Source organism: Xenopus tropicalis, chromosome 2 (assembly GCF_000004195.4).
Source record: "Xenopus tropicalis strain Nigerian chromosome 2, UCB_Xtro_10.0, whole genome shotgun sequence".
Taxonomy (NCBI): Eukaryota; Metazoa; Chordata; class Amphibia; order Anura; family Pipidae; genus Xenopus; species Xenopus tropicalis.
In genome coordinates, this window is record NC_030678.2 from 60,651,477 (window position 1) to 60,677,141 (window position 25,665).

Genomic DNA, 25,665 nt, shown 5'->3' on the forward strand with positions numbered 1-25,665 from the left:
CTTTGTATTACATAACCCTTAATGTAGTGTATTATTAAAGTGATTTGTACATACTGTTTCTGCAGCTTTAGCCACTCAAAATAGCCAAAGGATCAGTTTATATATTTATAAATGCTTCAAAAAAGAAAACCCTCCCCACCAAGCACAAATCCTTTGGTATCCATTGACCCAACAATGGGTAAATCTGTGCCGAGGTCAAAACCGGTAGCAACAAATCAGTTTTTTACAGTCACCTGCAGGTAGAACAATGAAAGCAAACACTGAACTGTTTGCTGTGGGTTGCTACCCAAAAATAACATTCACAAGTTCCTTATTATAACATTTCATAAAGAATCTGTTTTAAAGCGTCTCTAACCAATACATGGACCAGTTTCAAATCTTATGCTGTATTTACAAAGCTGGCAACATGGAGCTTTTAAGCCTTCCAAAACCTATACAAGCTTGTACCTCCTCCTCCTTGGTGGTGAAACAATTCCATTGGGCTTCATAATGTTTAAATGTTTTTAGTAGCCTTAAAGCATGCTGCTGTACATTACATGAAGATCCATTGTTTAAAAAATAAGGAACCATGGTTCTGGACAATAGATCCATACCTTTTCAGATGCTTAGTTGTTGCAAACCCATGAATGTATTTTTGTTCTTATTGTGCTATAGCCTAATTCATTTTGCAGACATATACAAAATGTAACTTTAAAGCTTAAAAAAATTAAAAATAGTATGTCAGAAAAGTAGCCAAGATAGGAGTATAAAATCTGGGCCTTTAGCTAACTACTTCTGGTTGATTATATAGAGCTTCCCTTTTTAAGTTCTTAGCTAATTCTATTGTAGCCTTCAAATGTGGTCTGGAATATTAGCATTTATATTTTGAATTATATGCTGTTTAAATTCAACTGATAAGTTAAAGCACTCAGATCCTTCTCTGACCTATAGTACAGCAATCATAGCTCAAATTCAGCTCTTCTGTAACCCAGCTTCTATGTGCGCAGTGTTGTACTATAGTTATTTTAGTACTAAAAAAATGCTTATAACATGTTCAGATATAACTTTTCTGGATGTGGCTCATTTCAGCAGTGTGTTGGCTCATTAAAACAGCTATAAGCAATACCCTATTCTGGCTCTTACTTGTAATGTCCGTGACTGGATATTTACAGTATACCACATTCTAACATGCCTCGTGTGTTGAGAAAGTATTTTTGGTGATGTGTATGTATATATATTTATTTATACAGTCATGGTTTTGATCGCACCCCCAGCAGTATGTATTCAATTTGATTTATGTATGCATGTATGTATTTAACTTGATTTAAATTATAAGGGAAAATCTATTTATTCAGTGTGCAAACTCTGGATACATTTCATCAAATTAGTGATGTTCAGCTGCTATGACCTAAGGTTGGAACAAAACCACACCAGTCTTGTATGTATGTATGTTTGTATATTTTTATGTATGTAGCACTACTTAGGCATGCGGCGTTGTACAGCAGACTTGTGTCATTTTATGGAGAAATGTTATAAAGGTACAAAGTTGTTACTGGTCTAAACTTCTATAGTAATCCGTAGTTACAGTTTACTGAAAAGCAAAGATCCTATTGGTTGCTATGGGTTACTGCACCTGGGCAAACTTATTGCCTTTTATTACATATGGAGGTATATCTTTAAGTCTGTCATTTAAAAGATATCCAAAATAAATCTCTTATATATTAGTCTGATGAAGTGGCAAAGTGTTACTATTGGCTACTAAATCTGTAAAAGAATGTTTCACCAGTAATACCATTGGCCTTTTACTCTTTTATTACATGAACCTGTACATGTCATAGCAGTATGATGTACTACTGTATGGTGCACATACGGTACATGTGTCTAATACACAGTGATGAATAAGACTTGCAAAATGAATACGTACTGGCCACAAGGAATATGTGCAACCTTCTAATTTTGTTTGCTAAGCTTTCATCAACAGTTGTAGGCTTTGCACTTGTGTCTTTTAGATGCTTCACTTCAACTTCTTGGGTATATTGATTTTGTTGCCTACACATCACTGATAATGTGTTCTTCATTTGAGTATATTAGCTGGATAAATACAGCAAAATACAATAAAATTATGACATTCTTAAATTAGGATCGCAGCTAAGAACACAAAGCTAATGGAATAAAACTCAAAATGTTACCACCAGGTTTAATAACCAACAGCAACCAATCAACATATAGCATTTAATGGACATGTGTTATCCAAACATCTGATTGGGTTATATTATGGGTTACTCAGTTAGTAAAAGCACCTAAAATAATAACAAAAAGTTGCTTTATACTTACTCAATACAACAAATGGGGCCAATAAAAAAAGTTCAGAGCATGTTGCTATTTAAGTGAAGCCTTGTTCAGGATATACAATAAAATAATACCTTACAAAAGTCATCAAAACCATCAAAATGGTTAGAGACAAATAGGTGACAGCACCTCAGAATATTTTATATGTTCCACAGAGAAATGTATGGAATGTTTTTTGGCATCATGGTAAACACAATCTACACCAGAGTGGTGTGCATGTTCATAGTATGAGTAAATAGTAATTCAGAAAACGTACTCTTTTTGCATAAAACATAATGTAGCCTGACTTCATTTCATTGTGTTTATGTATACATGTTGGCAAAACACAGGTGGCATATAGACAACAATAAAGCTTTAAAAAGTGTTCTTGGTAGAGATAATATACTGGCAATAGGCTTTTAAAAAGCTAACATTTATTGTCATTGACTGTAAGTCATCAAAATGCAGAGAAGAAAAAATACTGCTGCAAAATCAGCTAGTACAGGGTAAAAACATGGCTGGCCATGGACACTAATAATAGTTACTTTAATAAATACACTTTTAGCCAAGGATACCAATAAAAAAAGAATGCTAGATGTTGTGTGCTGGATAGCAGCCAGTATTTAAACTTTTGCCGCACCGAAAGATGTTGTTGGGACTTTTCTGATAACAACCTGCATCAACAAAGCAGCAAAACTGTTGCCATGTAATTACATGTAACAAAGTGTTTAAATACAATTAATGCTTCTTCCCATAGGCAATATAAAAATACTATTGCAATTGCTTTATCCACTTGTGTTATGTATAACAAAGTACATTCTATCACCATAGCATTGAAAAAGGATGATGAATCGTGCAGTTACTATAGACTTTCAAATGCCATGTCTCTTATTCTCAAAATAAGTGGATCCGTTCAGTTTCCTGCAGGTATTAGTACAGCACCCTGACAGACTGAGACCTATACTTGAGAGCTATCCAAAAGATAATGATGCTCCCTCATCTGCTCAAAGGCTCCATATACTAATGTGTATAAATAATGAATAAAAGTTATTTTACCAGGAGTAATAGGAAAGACCAACAAACTAAAGTGTTTTACATTTATAAGGCAGTTCACAAGCTGCAGAAAAGATACTGCAATCAAGAACTTTTTTTCCACTTTGCGTACTGCCTTCTGGTGTTTCCTAACTGCCACAGAACTCTGAACTTATTTCAGAGCCTTAATGTTTCTCACCCATTCTCAATTGCCATGTTTATTATCTATAATGCAGCTTTTTCCCACAATATCAGAATACTTGCGGCCACACATTTTTGCTCAATGCAGTTGCATATAGTGCACAATTGTGCTAATGTTTAACAGATAAAAAAGCAAAGCAATTGTTCTTCTCTTATGCTCCAAAAAAATTACTTTATTGGATGTTAAGTGATGGGATGAAATACAAATGGGTTCCTGGAACATGTTTTAGAGAAAAGCTGGCTTGGAATAAATAATATTTATACCACAGCAGAAGGGAAGTAAAAACAGCCGGCAGATGGAGTTTATCATTACAATTTTAGATTTGCCTCTGCCAAGGTCATCACAATGCAGGTTACATGATGCATCCTACGCAGCAACATTAGGTAAGGTAGCCAGAAAACAATCTTTCTACTATATTATTAACTATTTGCACAAATGGGTGAATATGTTAAACACGAAGCCACATTTACTATGTGCAAAGCAAGGTGTAAAGTTCAATTTTTTTTCCCACTTTTTTATTTGCCACAAGGGAGCAGGGGTTTTTGAGCATAAAACTATCAAGCCACCATACCACCATTGCACGATGAAACAGGGAGGGCCAGGCAATGTGCACTGATCACTGTTTTGTCAGTGACTGATTTTTTTGTACTAAAATGTCACCATGTGGTCTAAAAAAATTATACCCCCAAACAATGTTGGTCTCTATAAAAATATATCACATAAAATAGATCATTTGTAAACCCTTAAAAACCCTGCTCCGTCTAAATAAGACATTTTCATAAAAATGTACTATTTTAGTCATATGTACCATTGGTTAATCCTAAATAGAAAACTGCCATTTTAAGTACTGAGGGCCAGCCCCTTGAATCATACCATTCACGGTACAAGGGCACACATATATGTTAGATCACATCAGTCAATTGATGGACAAAGTTCTGTCATTTGCATGCAGACTTCTTCCTGTTGGAGCTGCATTATTTCCTGTCAGGTGATCCCTGAGGGAGCACACAGACCAAAAAGGCAATGTTTACATAGTTTATAGTTGCATTGGCTGTGCTAGATGCAACTACTGTATATAATTGGATGCTGTGGTACACAAGTGCATGCATGATGTGGAGGTAATTTGCCCCTGTTTTATTGACTACCACTATAAATAGGGTATATGATCTGTTCTACCAAGCATACACAAGAACTATATCCTGTATTTTACTCTGATTTTGTGGCTGAACAGTTTAAACACAGGTTTATATCACTGCCAAATATGAATGTTTTGAGCAAAGCAAAGTAAACCATTATCCTGCAGAGTTTGCAATCTAATCTAAATTGTATTTGCAAGAGCATGGAAGGAATAGCTTTGGCAATGTCCTGAAGAGCTGTTTATATTATATTTTAAGTAGGGACTGTGTACTGTACTCTTCAAGCTTATGTTTAGTTCACTGAATGAATGCATCAAACTGCAGTTTTCTGTAACCTTTAGGGCTAAGGCACATGAAGCTTGCGGTTATTGTTACTTGTAGTGGTGATGCTCATTTTCGGGTGACAACTGTTGACTTGGATACACCCGGAAACTGTACTTTGTGCCTTCCATTAAAAGTAACATAAGGATATGAGATGCCACTAAGGAAATTAGTGATGGCATTTTAGAAGTCACTGAGTTGTTCCATAATCTTATTATAATAACTTTATATTTTACAAAACGTTATGACAGGGGTGCTTCTAAGGTGAGAGCAAAAAGCCACTCCTGGCAACTTAAGAGGCAAATTTTTTGTTAATAAAACTAGAAATTTGGCTAGTGTACTAGTGGACCCTGTACAGTGCTGTAATATGCTGTAATGTGTAATATACCTTGCAAGTACTATTTATTTCTTATGACTTCATTACTCATATTTATAAGTATGTGTGGGTTTTCTGGAAAAATGAATCTTTCTATAATTTGGATTACAATAACTTAATTATGCTTAAATAAACCCAATAGGATTGTTTTGCCAGCAATATGGATGTATGTATTTTAGTTAGGATTAAGTACAAGAAATGTTATTATTTATTATTATACAGGAAAAAAAAGAATTCATGTTTAAAATTAGAATGATGGGCTTTCCATAATTCTGAGCTTTCTAGACCCCTGGTTTCTGGATAAGTGATCCCATACCTGTATAGGTATTCTTTAATAGCTTATATTTGAAAGCAGTACAAAATAGCACTGTTTTTTTTTTAATCTACTTTTTTTCATCTTCTTGGAACTCTGTTAAAGCCTGTACACCACTGGCTTGTGTATTACTCATTGCATCCCACTAGTGATAAGCAAATTTTTTCAGCAGGCATGGATTTGCAATGAAATTTCATATTTTTTGCCTTCGGCGAATTGTTTTGCATCAAAAAAGGCACAGTCGTGTAAAAAAAAGCCACGTTCACATCAAAAAATTCACAAAGTACAACGCAGTTTGCAAATTTTTTGCAGTTTCACAAATTTTTTGTCAAAACGTGACAGATTCGCTCATCACTACAACCCCCCCGGTTTAGTGATGCCTCAAATGTGGGAGCCCATTGCATTTTGAGGGTGATGCTGGGAAAGTTTCTGTAAAAAAAAAATTACATCTATGATTACCTTGTGTATAATAGTAATAAGTGAATAGCATTTTGCTTTGCTGTAAATTTCATAAAACCACTCAATTTTTAAGGTGCAACAGACCATGTTGCTGATTCAATAAAGTTCGATAACATTTTTTGCATTTTTTGCGTTAAAATTGACGCAATAAATAAGTACCGATTCATCAGTCTTTTCGCATGTGTTAAAACGCATATCGCACGCTCTAAATAACGCATCATTGCAAGGCATTCATTTTAACGCATTTCGTTAATTAGCAAATAGAAATAGTACTAACGCATAATTCACAAACACATAAGAAGCGTTAAATGCACTAAATATCGCATTAGTCTGTGCGAATATTAACACCTACTTGAGGCAAGCAGTAATTTTAGAAAAGTACAGTTAATGAGCTTTTGCCAATAAAACATGGACTTTGCAGTGTGATTTATTCAAGTATGTGTTGGCCCTAGAGTGATGCATCCTCCAGTTTGCAGGGAAATGGTCATTTTCATAAAAGTAGTTTTATGAAAGTAATGTCGTGTATGGCTTATATGGCGTGTGTTTTTTCACACGTGGCGACTATTTGTGCGCGAAACGTTGATTAGCGTGCGTTTCGCCAAATACACGACAAATAATGCACACAGCATCGCGTCTAAATTAATGCAAATATACTTTGTGAATCGTGAGTTAAAATGCGAAAAATTAGACACGATAACATTTTTAACGCATGCTATAAATATCGCACGTTTAAACGCACTTTAGTGAATCAACCCTATTGCGTCTAAATTAACTCAAGTATCCTTTTAGTGAATCGTGCGTTAAGTTCCAAAAAATAAGAAGCGATAAAATTTTTAACGCATGCTATAAATAGCGCTCGTTTAAGGCACTTTAGTGAATCAACCCCCATGTGTTTTTTTCCTGGCAAAACAGTACACAGGGCAAATTCAGCTCCGATGTTTTTAGCTCAAAAATTTGTGCAACTGGTAGAATCATGAATTTTACTGTTTAACTGTATGAGGCTAAAAAGTTCATTCATTCCTAGTGTATAATAAGGGCACTTATTGTCACTGTGTCACTATGAGATGCTCTCTTATTGCTTGATAACCTAACCTTTATGCACTAAGTTTGTACTGCAATATGGCATTTCCGGTAGTTATTAATTGAAACAAATATGTAGGTGTAAATAAGGCTTTGTGGGCAGAGTAATATAATTTCTAACATTAAAAGAGTGCTCATAGGAAAATAAAATTGCTGAAGTGCAAAGTCAATGCATTTTGCCATATTTCTTACATATTTCTAACAATAGCAAAGGTCTCTTCGTTTTGTGGTGCAAACCAGTAGAGTAGATATTTATGCTGGATAGTAAATTGCATACAAATAAATACAACTTGAGTCTGCAAGGGAAGGGACAGAACATGGGAGTGGTGCAACAAGCAGAGGGAGTGCTTCATTAATCAACTTGTCAAGGCAGGTGTTAAATCTGTAGTTGACCTATAATTTAAAGTGCAGTATGTTTATACATGTATGTGTATATATGTGTGTGTGTATATATATATATATATGTGTGTGTGTGTATATAAATGTTAATATCTTACTTAGCAACATTTAAATTGGTTTTTATTTTATTTTTCATTTTTTTAATTTCTCTCTTTCTCTTTTGCCTTTTTCCAGCTTGAGATTTAAAAAAACGTTCTGGTTGTCAGTGGGGATATAATTTTGTTGGTATTTATTATAATTTATCATTCTCTTTGCCAAAGTATGTGCAAATGACAAAGCGCTTTATGCACAACCTTTTAAAGGACATGTAAACCCTATATCTTCCTATGTGCATAAGTTGGGCACTCACCCCCACCCAAACTACATCACTGCAAATAACCCTTCCTTTTGCCAGCACCATCACATTTTCCTAAAACACATTTCCTCACACATCTTCAGTGACATTACATCTGCAAACAGCTGTAAAGTTGTAAAGAATGCAGGCTTACACAGGCAGACCTTACGTTAATAAACAGTCCTGCTTGGATTGTGCCCTGTAACAGTTATACTGAGCTTAGGAGAGGAGCCAGCAGTGCCATCTCTTTATTGGCTGCTAGACTGGGGCGTGTGTTTGGTAACCTAAGTTGAGAAGAACTGGGCATGCTCAGTAAACCAAGATCCAAAGTCAGTTCCTAAGGAAGGGGGCCAAATGGTTTAGAGGAGGAAAAGGAATCCTAAGTAATTAAGGGGTTGCTGCAGCCTTACTATTAACCTTTGAACAACAGGAGTGGCAGGTATTTAAAAATTTCAAAGAGGCTGTTCACTAATTACATTTTTTTGTGGGGGGGTTTACATGTCCTTTAATATGTGCCATTTTTCAACCATTTTTATGCTTCATGGTACACGCAGCAATGCTATATAAGCCTTACAGTAATTTACTTATAAATAAGGCATATTTTGTAGGTGCAGCAGAACAGCAGTAATATATCAATGGTCTGGAAAATGTCTCAGCGCTGTGTCTTGCAATCTTTCAAACTTATATAGCTTAGGGTCAAAGTTGCTTAAATGGGAGACAGCCCGAAAGATTGGATGTGACAAGAAGTGAAAAGGTTTTAGTAAAAGACACTCACCAAAAACCAGTAACACCCTGAGTTTAGAGTTGTAGTTCAACGCAACCATAAAAGAGAATCCCGCACTCACACATTGAGCTTTGGTTAAAATTGGTTAGGATGGAAATTTTTTATTTCAGGTTTTTGTATAAACTTTTATGGTACAGAAATTGGGTCTTTGATGGCTCTGTTATATGCCAATGTTTTTATGGGTTGCTTTAAACAAGACCTTTTTGCTGGTCAACCCAACATTTTGTTTTACAAATGCTTTTTTATGATTTGATAATGATTTTTTGAGCCGGAACACTGGAATATTTTGTGGCCAATATCAATTTGATGCAACGACAGGTACCATTGTCATTAAGCTATAACCCTGTTGATTTTTTTTGACTTGATCATTTCCATAGAGTATTTTTTAGTTACTAAACTTTTTAGAAAGTACAGTGACCCTAGTAGCATTTAACATGCTTGCAGTTTTACCCCAGGTCATTGATTAATAATATCCTTACTCCCAATTTTTAAGAATCTTCAGAAACAACACAGTAGCGGAATTTGCTTAAATTTTGTGTCAGCTACAGAACTCAGTACTGAGGCACTTAAAGAAATGAGCTGGACTAGGGACAATTTGTTTTCTGTAGTACTAGATGTGGCAGGAATAACTCTGTGACACGTGGAGCACTGAATGAACTCTGTTATTCCTTTGTAGATAATTAAAAAACCTGGTGAAGTAAGGATACATAGGGAAAATCCTCTTGCTGTTCCAAGAACTGAATATTAAAAAACAAAAATTCTTCTATGCTTTATTATTGTCACAGTATTTGCACAAAACCAAAGAATTCCAGAGAATATAACATATGAATGGCATTGTCAGAAATGAAAGAAAAATATCTAGAATATAAAACCACATTTTGTATTTACTGACTAGACATTTAGTTTGGGTTCAAGTGCATGGGTCATGGAAACAATATGTTGTGCCAGTTCATCTGAAATAATATAAATGGAGTTGCACTGAGTAATTCACATGAAAAAATGCGAGGGCAAACATTTAAAAACTATACATCAGTTATGAAATGTATTTCATGGAGAAGTGGAGAAGCTTCCGTGTGAATGACCTTGCAAATCAGCATAATTCTCCCTAGTAGAGAGTATAGATTTAGCTTTGAACTGGTGGGAATGATGGTACCTTAAATATACAAAAGAAAGGGGGGTTACTATTGTCTGATTCTATACAATTTGGTGGTGGACACCATATGTACCAGTGTAAGTACAGCTTAAAGAAGAATGCAAAGTATGTTTTTGCCTAAGGGCAGTGGGACATTTTGATCGCCACTTGTGACAGTACTCAAAAACCCACTACTGTTGGTGCCATCATATCAGAGGCACTGAAGAATTGCGAATTGTGTACCTTATAATGACCGCAGTTCATCCTTGCAAACACAGCTTGTTTATAAACAATAACATATTCTGTGCAAACTGTATATTAGAGAAATAGAAACAATGCAACAAGGTATATATAATGAACAGGGCATTCAAATCATATATGAATGTTATAAAGCCTTGTGGTTAATCACAGGAGCAATTTGTAATTTAATGTTAATTGTGCCTACCAATTAATCTTTAACCATGGATACATTGAAAAAAATCATTGTACAGGGCACCAAAAAATTTAATACATATCCATGTTGTTGTTTTTTAAGGGTGATATTGTGCTCAACCAAATGCACTGCCAAAGCTGACTTTTCTGCATCCAGAGAGATAGCATTTTTCCCATTTTTTTTCTAAAGGGAACTCAATATGACACATAGATTTGCAATGTTAGAATTCACAAACAGCCTCACAACTGGATACATTTTGACTGCAGAGGAAAATGTTAGTACTTATAGGTGCACTGGTAACAGGAAAAAAATCTCATGGAACCTCCATTCTCAGCACTCGCAACTTCCACCATTGGTTGTGATTGTGTGCTTTTCTTTCATTGTTCACTGTATTGACCTCTACTGAAAGGACAATAACAGATGAGGTGATTACTTGCATCCCTTCCAAATGCAAAAATATGACATCGTTTAATTTATTAGACTTCTCAAGTGGCCCCAAGTTGCCTTGTGAGGAAAGCTGAATCGATGCATATGTTTTCTGGGATAATGTAAAAGATAAGCATGCATTTTTTACTTAGCCAATAAAAGGCATTACCTAACCTTACATTTTCTGGATTTTTTTTTAATGGCTAACACAGTACAGCAACTTAAAACCAAGGAAGTTCGATAAAATAGTTCATTTTGTGAACTTTTCAAGTTGCAAAAATGTACATTATTTTATTCACAGCCTGTTTTTTAGGAAAATAAAAATCTTGCCATTTTTGGGCTGGTGTTAGGCGACCAGAAATTTAATTTGGAGGAGATTAGTCAGCCACAATAGAGGAGATTTTGACGCTAATCTCCTTGTGTGTCAGGGCCTAAACCCTCCATTCTCCAGTCTGCAGCAGCAGATACATCTAATATATCTCTTTTTCATTCAGTTGTTGGTAAAACCTTTAAAATAAATTAAACTATGTCAAACAGTTGGCATTCCTTGTCTCTTCCTGGACTATACATATAATATTGAAAATAAATGTTTTGGTATAAAAAATTGCTGACTAAGGCAATTAAACTTCCAGACTTGTAGTTCCTAAACGTACTAAGGCTTCATTCACATCTTTTAGTGCAAACAACCATGTTCAGCTCACTTAATGTAGGAGAATACAGCAGTGGCCTCTACAGTATTAAATCAAATTTTCCTTTCTTATTGGTTGCTACTGCTACAGGGCAAACTTAGTTCCTTTTATTACACATGAGGAAAGTTGTATCTAGGCCTATTAACTCATAGCAACCGAGCAGATGTATGCTTTGTGCAATGCACTTTGTGATTGTATTACAGCACCCTGGCCTAAAGTTTTGATGTTTCTACCTTCTCAGTATCATCTGATTAACATTCTGGTGCAAAAATGTCAGCATTTATAGGCACAAATCGTACCATTATAATGAACACACTGTGCAGTGATCTATATTTTATAATAATATAAATAATTTATTTATATTTACAGTTTTACAAATTACATATATTTGCTATGAAATATTATAGCTGACTCAGTTCCTTATTTCTGTAGCTACAAATATCTTCATAAAAGTTTTCTACATTTTACCAACCCCAGAGAAATTCCTCAGTATACCTGAATGTTATTTGTTATGATACTGCCTGCACCAGTGATTCTGGAATTCTGGATCTAAGGGCATGTCTTAACAAGGTGCGGATATAGAAAATGAGGGCTTTTTAAATGGGGCACTATAAACAGACCATTGCACATTAACCACTTCTTAGCAAAAGACAAAATAAACAAATTGCCCCAAAGGATAATAAATTAGGCATGGACAGAATTAAATATATAAATATGATGCTGTCATTAGAAATATTTACTAATGCAAATGAAAAACAATGCAAATTGAATTGTGGTGTTCCTGCAAATTATGGCAAAATTTCACCTAACAGTCACCTAACCCATGCCCAAAAATGGCAAGATTTTTATTTTCCTAAAAAACAGAGGCTGTGAATAAAATACAGGTATGGGATCCCTTATCTAGGAACCCGTTATCCAGAAAGCTCTGAATTACGGAAAGCCGATCTCCCATAGACTCCATTTTACTCAAATAATTCAGAATTTTAAAAATGCTTTCCTTTTTCTCAGTAATAATAAAACACTACCTTGTACTTGATCCCAACTAAGATATAATGAATCCTTATTGGAGGCAAAACAATCCTATTGGATTTAGTTAATGTTTTATTGATTTATTAGTAGACTTAAGGTATGAAGATCCAAATTCTGGATAATGGGTCCTATACCTGTAATGTACATTTTTGCAACTTGAAAAGTTCACAAAATGAACTATTTTAACAGACTTCCTTGGTTTTAAGATGTTGTACCGTGTTAGCCAAAAAAAAAATCCAGAAAATGTAAGGTTAGGTGATACCTTTTAGTGGCTAAGTAAAAAATGCAAGCTTTCAGAGCACCCAGGCCCTTTCATTAGGCAAAATACTAATGAAAGCTGGAAAGCATATATACTGTTAGATCATTGAAAACTTGTCATAAGCAATAAATTAGGAAGTTGCACATAGATAACTTGTAGAGATAATAAAAGTAATTAGGGTGGGTTGTAAGTAGTCCAGGGGTCTGGATTCATTTAGGTCACATAATGTGACATAGACCAAGACAGAATAGGGCATGCCTAATAACAAGAGAGTGCACAAGTAGGAATTGGACAAGAAAAGATAGAAAGTAAAGATACAAGATTCGGGTCCATTGGATTGGGATAACAAATGGCTCTTATCTACTTCACAAGTCTATACACCTAAGAACCTTCCTAAGAGTGGTTTTGCTCCTTTAGGTTCTATATATCATAGAATCAACAGTGCAGCCTCTAAAAGACCACAATCCCAACAGTTAAGGTTTTATATTTCCAGCTCCCCTTTAAGAGATCCCTAATAAGAGATCAATATTAACTATGATCTACAGAATCCACCAAAAGTTGTGATAAATAGTATCCATGTTTTTGTTATGCTGAATAGCTATAGAAGCTCCTTTGTCCTCTTCTGCTAGAAGATTGCATGTATGTTCCATGCCAACATCCCTTTAGCAAATGTTCATTGGTCAAGATTATCAACAATCACTACCGTCTTTTAAACTCAGGGACTTCACTTTCCTGGGTAGCTTCTGGGACTGCTCCCCATTGTTACACATGACTCAATGCATGATGGGATGTTAAATGCTTAATTAACTTAAGAATCATTCTGAAGTGGCAGCAGTAGCTTTAACTGTTTATTGGATGCCATATTTTTCCAGCATTTAATAACGTTTTACTTGCAGTTTATCTGTATTAAAAGGGAAAATGTACTCAAACTAGTACTATATAAAATAGATATAACAAAGTTTAAAACTTTTAATTCAGTGTGTGCATGGTGCATAGGTTGCATGATACCCTTTTCATTACATAACATATGATGCATCATTTCAGCAGCAATGTGCCCCTGTATTTTATATATTTTGCCAAAAATTATTTACCCATTGTGGGGGAATCACTTGTATGGTAGTAGTGGCAACTCCTTTCCTTAGATAAGAGATAGGGAGAACAGGTGAAATCCATGCGGGACTATGCCTTTGTTGTATTCACAAGCAGGCAAACAGTAATTACAATTCTTTTCATAGAACAAAGCACATACAGATTTGCCTCTGACCTCAAGAAGGCTAAGCAATTGTAGCTTTCATAAATCATAAACATTTAACATAAACTTTAAACATAATAAACATTACACCTGGAAAGGGCACCAACTGATGTATTAAACAAATGTTCAATAGAAATAACAGTTTCACTTGCAGTTCTTTGAGATATCTTGTGCATCTTTCAGCAGTAGCTTCCACCTTACTCCCAAGAGTTTGGGGTAGCAAATAGGCCACATTTAGGGCATATTTTTCTGACACAATTTAGAGCTAAACTATACAGGAGATTTTGTAGGATGGTGTCAGACCAACAGAATGCATCCTAAAGGTTGGCTGTTGCTGCATAAAGTAAGTAATAAAATAATGTTAAAAATATGACATGTAAACTACATGGAAGTGTTGCCTTCTGACATGACACATCTGACAGATGTTAGCTAACCCATGAAATCTTGTCATGTAACAGTATGTACCTGCTCACAACAGCCATATATAATGTAAAATACTACAAAATCTGATCCCCATAGCTGATGGTTTTTACCCTTCCTTCTCCATTAACACTATGGGGCACATTTACTAACCCACGAATCCGAATTGGAAAAATTCAGATTGGAAAACGAACATTTTGCGACTTTTTCGTATTTTTTGCGTTTTTTTCTGCGCCTTTACGACTTTTCGGAAATTGTCGCGACTTTTTCGTTACCAATACGATTTGCGCGAAAAAACGTGAGTTTTTCGTAGCCATTACGATGCGCTCATATCTTGTCGCAACTTTTTCGTATTGAGCGCTCGTAAGCGGCGGGCGAAACTTTTAGACTTAGCATGATTTTGGAAGCCTCCCATAGGACTCAATGGCACCCTGCAGCTCCAACCTGGCCCAAGAAAAGTCACCATACTGAAACTTGAATGAATCGGAATCTTTCGTACTCGGCGTGAAGGCTACGAAAAAGTCGCAACAATTTTCCGAAAAATCGCCAAATATCAATCATTACGAAAAAAACGCAATCGGACGCATTCGGCCCGTTCGTGGGTTAGTAAATGTGCCCCTATGAAATATGCTGTGATAAACTAATATGCAGAACACAGAACAGGCCATCTTCAGAGTTATAAGCATTGCCCAATACAGTATGCAAGTGGTCATGTGTATTCCCATATGGTACAGATGGTGGGGCTTTGACCAGCAGAAAAAGTTGTTGGAGACACATGGGTGGGACTTTCTAGCACAGTATGCCTGTTTGGCACCCTAGCTTGTTTCTATAGGATTAAACATTGATTTGTAAAAAAAAAACAGAAATGATATTAATCCCTCCCTATTTTCTAACCAATAGCTAGGAACTTATTTATGTTTTTTTTCTCCAGGCATAAGATTTCCATTTGTGAGCATTTAATATTACTATATACAACACTGAACATTGTGCAAGGGTATTTCATGTATATAAACTAGAGATGCACTGCATCCACTATTTTAGGATCCGGGCAAACCCTGAATCCTTTGCGAAAGATTTGGCTAAATACTGAACCAAATCCTAATTTGCATATACAAATTAGGATAAGGAAGGGTTAAAGACAACTACTTGCTTAGAGTGCATGAAATCCTTAAAATCATGTGACTTTTTGTCACATAAACAAAAAGTCACTTGATTTTAAGGATTTCGTTTGGACAGAGGCATGGATTCAGGAGAATCCTTCTGAAAAACGCTGAATCTTGGCCAAATCCCAAACCAAATTCTGGATTCAGTGCATCGCTAATATAAACAGTACTCTAAGGGGCCCATTTACTTACTCACGAACGGGCCGAATGCGTCCGATTGCGTTTTTTTCGTAATGATCAGTATTTTTCGATTTTTTCGGAAAATTATCGCGACTTTTTCGTTACCAATACGATTTTTGCGGAAAAACGCGAGTTTTTCGTAGCCATTCCAAAAGTTGCGATTTTTTCGTAGCGTTAAAACTTGCGCAAAAAGTTGCGATTTTTTCGTAGTGTTAAAACTTAAGCAAAACGTCGCGCCTTTTAAGTTTTAACGCTACGAAAAAAGCGCAACTTTTCGCGCAAGTTTTAACGCTACGAAAAAATCGCAACTTTCGGAAAGGCTACGAAAAACTCGCGTTTTTTCGCGCAAATCGTATTGGTAACGAAAAAGTCACGATAATTTCCGAAAAGTCGTAAAGGCGCCGAAAAAATCGCAAAAAATACGAAAAAGTCGTAAAACGTTCGTTTCCAATCCGAATTTTTTCGGACTCGGATTCGACCCATAGTAAATGTGCCCCTATATCTGTATATATCTGGGCTGCAAAAATCATTTTATAAATACCCCAAAGAATTATAAAAAATGTTACTGCCAGGGGTATGTTACCTCTTTAGTTTGTATACTTATTTTAAGATGTCAAACAAAATCCATCCTCTGCCATGTTCTTAATTCATAATGTCATATATGTTTTCTTTCTACAGGTATATTGGTGCACTAGGAGCAAGGGTTATCTGTGATAACATCCCTGGATTGGTAAACAAGCAAAGACAACTATGCCAGAAACACCCAGATATTATGCAAGCTATTGGTGAAGGTGCCAAGGAGTGGATCAGAGAGTGCCAGCATCAATTCCGGCACCACCGCTGGAACTGCAGCACACTGGACAGAGACCACACAGTATTTGGGAGAGCCATGCTGCGAAGTATGTTCTAACATAAATAAGTCATGTTCATTATTTCAGTAAACTGAGGCAGAGCAGTTAAGTTATTAAAAAGGGGTAAAGACACAAATAATGCCAGTACTATAAATATTTTACATGTAAAGCCTTTTAAATGAGGAGACCATTTCCTCATCTGTACAAAAAGCAGAGAGAGAACCCTGGGAACAAACCAATTTTGTTCCTATAACTTCCATTTTTATAGAGAACCCTATAGGCTCCCACTAAGAATTATAGCACAGCCAGGGCATTATGCTGATCAGATCCCAAGTAAAAAAACAGTTTTAATGGTGTAGTACCTGGGTTTATGATCAGCATATGTAGAGTCAGGGAAGTAGATTCACATAAAAATGATTTGACTGACAAGGCCTTCTCCTTATTTTTATGCAAATAGATGGAATTGTGATGAAAAAACATAATTTTACTTCTACAATTTTTTGGTTTCAAGTCACACCAGGTGTATTCTTCGCCAATAAAATATAAACATGGTCGAGAAAGTGCCAATCTTCTCATACCTCAAATCAATGGTAAGGTATCTGCCTGTCAGTGTGCACACAGGATGGACTGGCAGTTTCTCTGTGCATAACGCAAAGTATATTTTACGTTTTTAGACCACAATTATGCCCTATCAAATAATAGTTACATAACGCTAGACATAACAGTATGTTAATGTATTCCAGTGCTTTTGGGATTCTGTCATGATTTTTATGGTATACTTTTTATTTCTAAATTACATCGTTTACATAGCAAATAATTCACTCTTCCATTTAAAATTTTATTCTTGAACCAACAAATCTATTTTTTTTTATTTGTAACATTGGTGTGTAGGCAGCCATCTTAGTGCATTGTGCCTGAGTCAGAGCTTTCAGAAGAAGCCAGTGCTACACATTAGAACTGCTTTCAGACAAGCTATTGTTTCTTCTACTTTATGTAACTGGAGGAGTCCTAAGCCAGACTTGGATTTTTTTTATTGACTATTTTGATAGCTACCACATTTATAAACACCGGTGTCAGGTAGCTGCTATCTTGCTACCTTCCCATTATTCTACTGATTGGCTGCTGGGAGGGGGGTGATATCACTCTAACTTGCAGCTCAGCAGTAAAGTGTGACTGAAGTTTATCAGAGCACAGGTCACATGGCTGTGGCACCCAGGGAAATGAAGAATAAGGCTATCCCCATGTCAAATTTCAAAATTAAATGTAAAAAAGCTGTTTGCTCTTTTAAAATGAATTTCAATACAGGATTCTGCTGGACCTGAAGCTTCTATTAACTAGTGTGTTTTGAAAAAAAAACATGTTTTTCCATGACAGTATTCCTTTAAGGTACTCACACACTGTGCGCCAAATCAACAGTGAATCTAAAAATACAGTGTGTGTGGCCTGCAAAATATAGTTTAAGCTGTCAAAAACTACTGGTATTTTATTAATCTTTCAAAACGGAAGAATTGGCCAGCCTATAATATTCATTATACACTAAGAACACTTAGGGGCTGATTTACTAATCCACGAATCCAAATGGGAAAAACTCGGATTGGAAAACGAACATTTTGCGACTTTTTCGTATTTTTTGTGACTTTTTCGTAGCCGTTACGACTTGCATGAATTGTTGCAACTTTTTCATAGCCATTACAAATTTCGTGAATTGTCGCGACTTTTTCATAGCCATTATGACTTTCATGAATTGTCAAGACTTTTGCATAGCCATTACAAATTTCGTGAATTGTCGCGACTTTTTCATAGCCATTATGACTTTCGTGAATTGTTGCGACTTTTTCATAGCCATTACGACTTTCGCGAACTGTCGCAACTTTTTCGTATTGAGCGCTCGAAAAAGTCGCAAAATACCGATCATTACGAAAAAAACGCATTCGGACGCTTTTCAGACGTTCGTGGATTAGTAAATGTACCCCTAAGAGAAGTCTTGTTAGGGGCATTAAGTGAAAAGGCATTACAGGTGAATACAAACCTCAATTATAAATCCCCTGCTTTTTAATTGTTCTCCCATTTTTTGCAGTCCCACCAATTTATAATGTATTTCAATTGGTGCTTTTCCAGGTTTCCACAATGGTGTTCCAGATTTTACACCAAATTTTTACACCAAATGTTATTTTAGTGAAATTAAGAGGTTTGATACTTATACTAAGCAGATGGTTCTGTCTGAAAGTAGTGTATTCCAATTAGTCTGCACCTAATACAGCCACAATTCACCTTTTACTTTGGGTTGTACATGGGACTGTCAGAGAGGTTTTACACATGCTGTCTCATAGTTTAGTAATAATGCAAAAATGCTTAAACCATGTCATTAACACAGTAAACACTGAATATTAAAGCAAAACTAACCCCTGTGCTTATACTCTTTGTACTTTAACGAGAACTAAATTTTAAAGGAGAACTAAAGCCTAACTACAGAAGTAGGGCAAAAATTTTGTACATTGTGTTTTGGGCTTCTGTACCAGTTCAAGACAACCATAGCCCTTTAGCAGTGAAGATCTCTCTGCCTCTAGCAGATCCCCATCTTCTTTTACACTGTTACTGAGCTTAGGGACCAACTCACAATATATATATATATATATATATATATATATATATATAGAATATAAATGTCATGATATAATGCTGATTAGTAATTAATTCAGATTAGTACATGGCAGCTCTGAAACCAGCGCACCTAGCACTAGAAATTAATAATCAGCCCTGGTTCATCATCTTATATAATAATTAAACCTAATTTCCTACTTGATAATTTACACCTACCCCAAAGCTTAACTTCTCAACAGCTGCCCAAAGTACACTGTGCATGTGAGTGTCTCAAGCTTCTAATAGAATCAAAGATGGGGAGCTCCTGTGACAACAAAGAAGGCCTGGATCACTACTGTTATAGAAATGCTGAACCTCTAGGCTGGTGTGGTACATTCAGCAAATAAAATATGGCTGTCCTGGCAATATTGATTTCTAGGGTTTAGTTCTCCTGCTTTTACACATTTCCCTGATTTTACATTTTCCTGGATTTTACACCTTTTTTTGGTCCTCTTAAACTTATGGGTTTACCATAAGCACCTAAATTATATTAATGTTTCCAACCTGCAGAATCAAATATAGTAAAAGTAGTTTGTTACATTCTCATATCCTCTAATTTGAATATATATTAATGTACAGGTTTTGGACCTGATATCCAGAATGCTAAGGACCTGTGGTTTTCCATATAAGACGTTAAAACATTAAACATATCCAATAGGCTTGTTTTGCCTCCAATAATGATTCATTATATCCTACACACTACAAGCTACTGTTTTATTATTACAGAAAAAAAAGCAAATCATTTTGAAAACTTAGAATTATTTAATTGAAACGGAGTCTATGGGAGAAATCCTTCCCGTAATTCAGAACTTTCTGGATAACAGGTTTTTAGGTAACGGATCCCATACCTGTACTAATTCTTCATTTTCTTTGCATTCTTTACACATAGCATGTAAATGATGAGTTATACCTGTTTTGCTGGGTTTTCTGATATCAAATATCCTTTGTATATTGCAAGAATAATCTGTACTATACATCTTCCTGAGTCTGTTTATGCAGCCTCACTGATTTTGACACACCTTTAGATTTTGATCATTCCATACAGCACCACTCAAATATTTCACATTTTATATATAATCCATATTTAGGGAAAGCAAATAAACAGCATATCATTTGCTAAAGGATTTTAGTACCTGTATCTGTGTTAAATCTATGAGGGATTATTTGCTTTATTCGTTACTCTTTTAGCTGCTGTGTGGACATGATGTTATTTCACAGATACATTAAACAGAAATATACTGTATTATCATTGATGGGACCAATACATGCATAGTAACCATTATCTGTTTTCCAGTTATCCTGTAATAAAACAGTACTTTATCCCAGCTAAGATATCATTCATTCTTATTGGAGCCAAAACAATCCTATTAGGTTTATTTAATGTTTAAATTATTTTTTTTAGTAGACTTAAGGTATGGAGAGCCAAACTGTGGAAAGGCCCAGAGCATTCTGAATAACAGGTCCCATATCTGTATAAGTAAGATTAGTGTGTTTAAAATGTGTAGTATAATATTAGTTATGATTATTTATCAATTCTTGCACATAGGTCAATCTTTGGCTAGCTCTGCCACAAGCTATAGATGGTGTGGAACCGCATGTGGCCAATTTAAGTTAGCTGTTTAAAGCTACATTTGGCCCATTTTATTGAAAACTTATTATGCAATAATAACTATGAATAACCTTAAAAATAGGTAAAATGCTAGGCACCCTGCAGTGATTATAATCACTTATATACCCTGGGCTGGTGCTCCTGGTAGAACAAATCCGCATCAGCTCAGGGTAGCTGCAAGAGAGCAATCCTCTTATTTCTTCTATCTAGGTGCTGTTTGCACATGTGCAGTAGAGTGAAAAACCAAAAAGCCCGCTTTTTCACTCGGCTGTACATGCACTGGCCCCAGGACTCCAAAGATAGACAACAGGAGAAGAAGATTGTTTTTTTCACATTGTCAACCCCCCAGTGATTTTACCTTTCCTTCTTTTTTAATGATGTCAGCATAAGTTATGGTCACAGAGCAGTGATCTGACAGGTAACAAGACTCACTGCTACATTCTTATTAAAAGGAATAATATATTCTCCACTGTAAAATAAAATTAGATTAGATGTTAGCTTTGTGTGCCATCACTTTTATAGAAGCACTGGCCAATCACCTCTTATACAGCCTCGGAACTTCTTGGTGAAGAAGAGTAAAGAAGGGCCTTAACTGACCTGTAATATAGCCATATAAATATATCACAAAAATTACTTTTTGTTGTTTCCTAATCCCCTTTTATTTCCTAATCCTTTAGGAAACTCATCTTTAAGTGCAGTTACCTCGTGAGCAGTGAGAGGTGGTTCTAAAGGATGTCACATTGGACCTCCATTAGCTCTAGTCAGATGACAAAAATACAAGTGGGTTGTGGGAGCACACCAAATATAATTAAATACCAGTTAAACAAAAGAAAAAGAAGATTAGTTTACAGTACATTTCTTCATCCCATAATTTGCTAGTAATTCAGCCTTTGCACGTGCAAGTTCCAGGTATAAAGTTATATATTCTGAAAAAAAATAGCCAGCTATGTTAAGGACATTTTAAGGCATTATTAGTGCATTGGGGCACAGGTATTTGTGTAACATTAAGATGGTGTGAAATCACACAATACTGGGGTATGGACACCATTGCTCCTCAACATACAAACCTGAATACCAGAAAAATGTCTAACCAACATAAACACAAGTAAACATCTGCTTACTATGCATGTGCATGTGATGAAGCATTGGTCCATATCTCCCCCAATCCAACATCACACCCCTGTGTATAATAAATGAGCTAGAGAGCTTTTCTTCAGAGGCAGACTCTGTTAGCCCTCATTATGGGGGAAATAGTTTTTGTGCAATAGATGCCCTTTAATCCAAATATGAACTGTAACCCTTAGGACCCATCCATAGACCACTCATACTTGTGTAACTTAAGTGCGGTCTGCGCTTTCCAGCTTGCGCTCATAGTGTGAAGCACAACACTGTAGGAGCAAAACAGCCCTGTACTTAAGCTACTGGGACAGTCCAACTGAATAGCCCAGTGCTATATTTTGCCCTCAAAGGCATTTTTATGCATTGCACTGGTATTCTCGACAATAAGCCAACTTTTCTTGGCCCAACAAGATAAAATCATATTAACTTTTTCTTTGTGCTTGGCTGGCCAAGTTACAACAGTCTGGTCAAAGAAGTGGATCCCACTATAAAGTGGGCAGCTTATCCTTCAGGTCAGCTAATGAATTCAGAATCAATCTGATGAAGGTTACTGGCTGACCTGAGTGTTCTGAATGATTAAATCCAATTGGCAGCACATTGCTTTGTAGAGCCAAACTGACTGAAATCAAACATATTGGTTCATCAAAGCTGCATACGCATAATCAGCATTAACTTGATTAAGCACAACTGGTAGCACGGTGTGTACTGCTTCTTATCTTACATATTTTTATGTTTTATAAATGTCAGTATATTTCAAGGGATTATTAGAGAGTAGAGAAAGAGTGTATGGTCAAAATGCAGTATCTTTCTTTAGCAGAGAAATGTATAAACAGTAATAGGATATGTAAATATTTAGAAAGAGATCTGGACAGGGCGTAAGGTATTTTAATGGTGGGGGAACTGTCTTGCTGATAAAATATTAGAGGGCATGACTGAAGCCTAGCTGTGCAAATTAACAGTGCAGATACCTTATTGCATGCTACTGCTTTTTTAAGGACAGTGTAAAAATATTTTTTATTTTTTCAGGATGACAAAAAGTTCAAATTTTCTAACTCAGGCAGTATTTTTGAAAAGCCCCAAATACAAATACATATTTCTCTCCACCCCAGTTGCGAGCTTCTGTTCCCTCAATGCCAACCCCCCTACTCCCCGGGTTTTTTCCCACTGGTCCAGTCTGACCTTGGTTGATGCCACCAATTATTTTTTGTACAGAGCCACGACTAAGAGCATTTAGGGCAAGAAACACTTTAGACAGTTGAGGTATACAGTGGAGGAAATAATTATTTGACCCCTCACTGATTTTGTAAGTTTGTCCAATGACAAAGAAATGAAAAGTCTCAGAACAGTATCATTTCAATGGTAGGTTTATTTTAACAGTGGCAGATAGCACATCAAAAGGAAAATCGAAAAAATAACTTTAAATAAAAGATAGCAACTGATTTGCATTTCATTGAGTGAAATAAGTTTTTGAACCCTCTAACAAAAAAAGACTTAATACTTAGTGGAAAAACCCTTGTTTGCAAGGACAGAGGTCAAACGTTTCTTGTAATTGATGACCAAGTTTGCGCACATTTTAGGAGGAATGTTGGTCCACTCCTCTTTGCAGATCATCTCTAAATCCCTAAGGTTTCGAGGCTGTCTCTGTGCAACTCTGAGCTTGAGCTCCCTCCATAGGTTTTCTATTGGATTAAGGTCCGGAGACTGACTAGGCCACTCCATGACCTTAATGTGCTTCTTATTGAGCCACTCCTTTGTTGCCTTTGCTGTATGTTTTGGGTCATTGTCGTGCTGGAACACCCATCCACGACCCATTTTCAGTTTCCTGGCAGAGGGAAGGAGGTTGTCGTTCAGGATTTCACGATACATGGCTCCGTCCATTTTCCCGTTAATGCGAATAAGTTGTCCTGTGCCCTTAGCAGAAAAACACCCCCAAAGCAAAATGTTTCCACCCCCATGCTTGACGGTGGGGACGGTGTTTTGGGGGTCATAGGCAGCATTTTTCTTCCTCCAAACACAGCGAGTTGAGTTAATGCCAAAGAGCTCTATTTTGGTCTCATCAGACCACAGCACCTTCTCCCAGTCACTCACAGAATCATTCAGGTGTTCATTGGAAAACTTCAGACGGGCCTGCACATGTGCCTTCTTGAGCAGGGGGACCTTGCGAGCCCTGCAGGATTTTAATCCATTGCGGTGTAATGTGTTTCCAATGGTTTTCTTGGTGACTGTGGTCCCTGCTAATTTGAGGTCATTAACTAACTCCTCCCGTGTAGTTCTAGGATGCTTTTTCACCTTTCTCAGAATCATTGACACCCCACGAGGTGAGATCTTGCGTGGAGCCCCAGAGCGAGGTCGATTGATGGTCATTTTGTGCTCCTTCCATTTTCGAACAATCGCACCAACAGTTGTCACCTTCTCTCCCAGCTTCTTGCTAATGGTTTTGTAGCCCATTCCAGCCTTGTGCAGGTCTACAATTTTGTCTCTGACATCCTTGGACAGCTCTTTGGTCTTTCCCATGTTGGAGAGTTTGGAGTCTGCTTGATTGATTGATTCTGTGGACAGGTGTCTTTTATACAGGTGACTAGTTAAGACAGGTGTCCTTAATGAGGTTGACTAATTGAGTAGAAGTGTCTAACCACTCTGTGGGAGCCAGAACTCTTAATGGTTGGTAGGGGTTCAAAAACTTATTTCACTCAATGAAATGCAAATCAGTTGCTATCTTTTATTTAAAGTTATTTTTTCGATTTTCCTTTTGATGTGCTATCTGCCACTGTTAAAATAAACCTACCATTGACTTTTCATTTCTTTGTCATTGGACAAACTTAGAAAATCAGTGAGGGGTCAAATAATTATTTCCTCCACTGTATGTCCTAGATACAATAAACTACAGTAACCATAATACCCGGTGTTTCCTTCATCTTCCTTTGTGCCATTTGAATCAAAGAAGATAATATTGCTACTCCTCTAGCAACTGGATCCCAAAATATTTCATGTAATATATTTGTTATTTGCCTGTTTATCTCAAACTTCTGTTCTTGCTTCATGTAAAGGTTTTTTGTAACAATATGATATATTTTTTTAACAATATCAGGCCTGAGGTTAGACTGCCAGCCAGACAATAGCTGCTAAGACAATGTTAACACTGCAACCTAAGACAGTAATACCAGACAGGTAATAGCTGCTTAGATAATACTAAAACAGCAACTGCAAGGTGGTAATACAATTGTAGAAGTTTGGGAGAACAAAGCAAAAAGGAAGAAATATATCTATATGCCTCTTAATAATATCAGTGTACAGTTTCAGAGTTGATCCTCTACAGTCAAATAGAGAGTGGTCAGTCTCAGCTCAAGGTAGTTTTTAATGATGGCTTGGTCCAGGGCAACACAGACTTTATAGAGAGAATAAAGTATTCACTACACGAAGCAAGCTTTGCCCTAAAGTATCTCTGAATTTAGCACTAAGATTTAGCTTTGTAGAAACCAGTGCAACTTCTCCTACATTAGCAGAATTAATCTTAACTTTGTAAAGATCAAGTACCATTTGACAAGATTGCAGTATTGGTTGGTTAAAACTAAGGATGCACCGAATCTACTATTTTCAGATTCGGTTGAATGCCAAACCGAATCCTAATTTACATATTTGGATATGGAAGGGTCGGTTAGCCCTACACGAGCAACGAAAAATTTTCCACTTGCGTATTTATGTGACAAAGTCACGTCATTT

The 25,665-nt window shown here is 36.2% G+C and overlaps 1 protein-coding gene across 2 annotated transcripts in view; it reads left to right on the forward strand.

Annotated features, from left to right (window-relative positions):
- wnt2b (Wnt family member 2B) overlaps nt 1–25,665 on the forward strand; it is a 49,151-nt gene that overhangs the window by 17,698 nt on the left and 5,788 nt on the right. For both annotated transcript variants that reach the window (XR_208200.4, XM_004910726.4), the window contains exon 2: nt 16,405–16,625. Coding sequence is in view for 1 of the 2 variants with exons in the window: in XM_004910726.4 (XP_004910783.1) it covers nt 16,405–16,625 (221 nt within the window). In the remaining variant the exon portion in view is untranslated. The remainder of the gene's footprint in view (nt 1–16,404; nt 16,626–25,665) is intronic.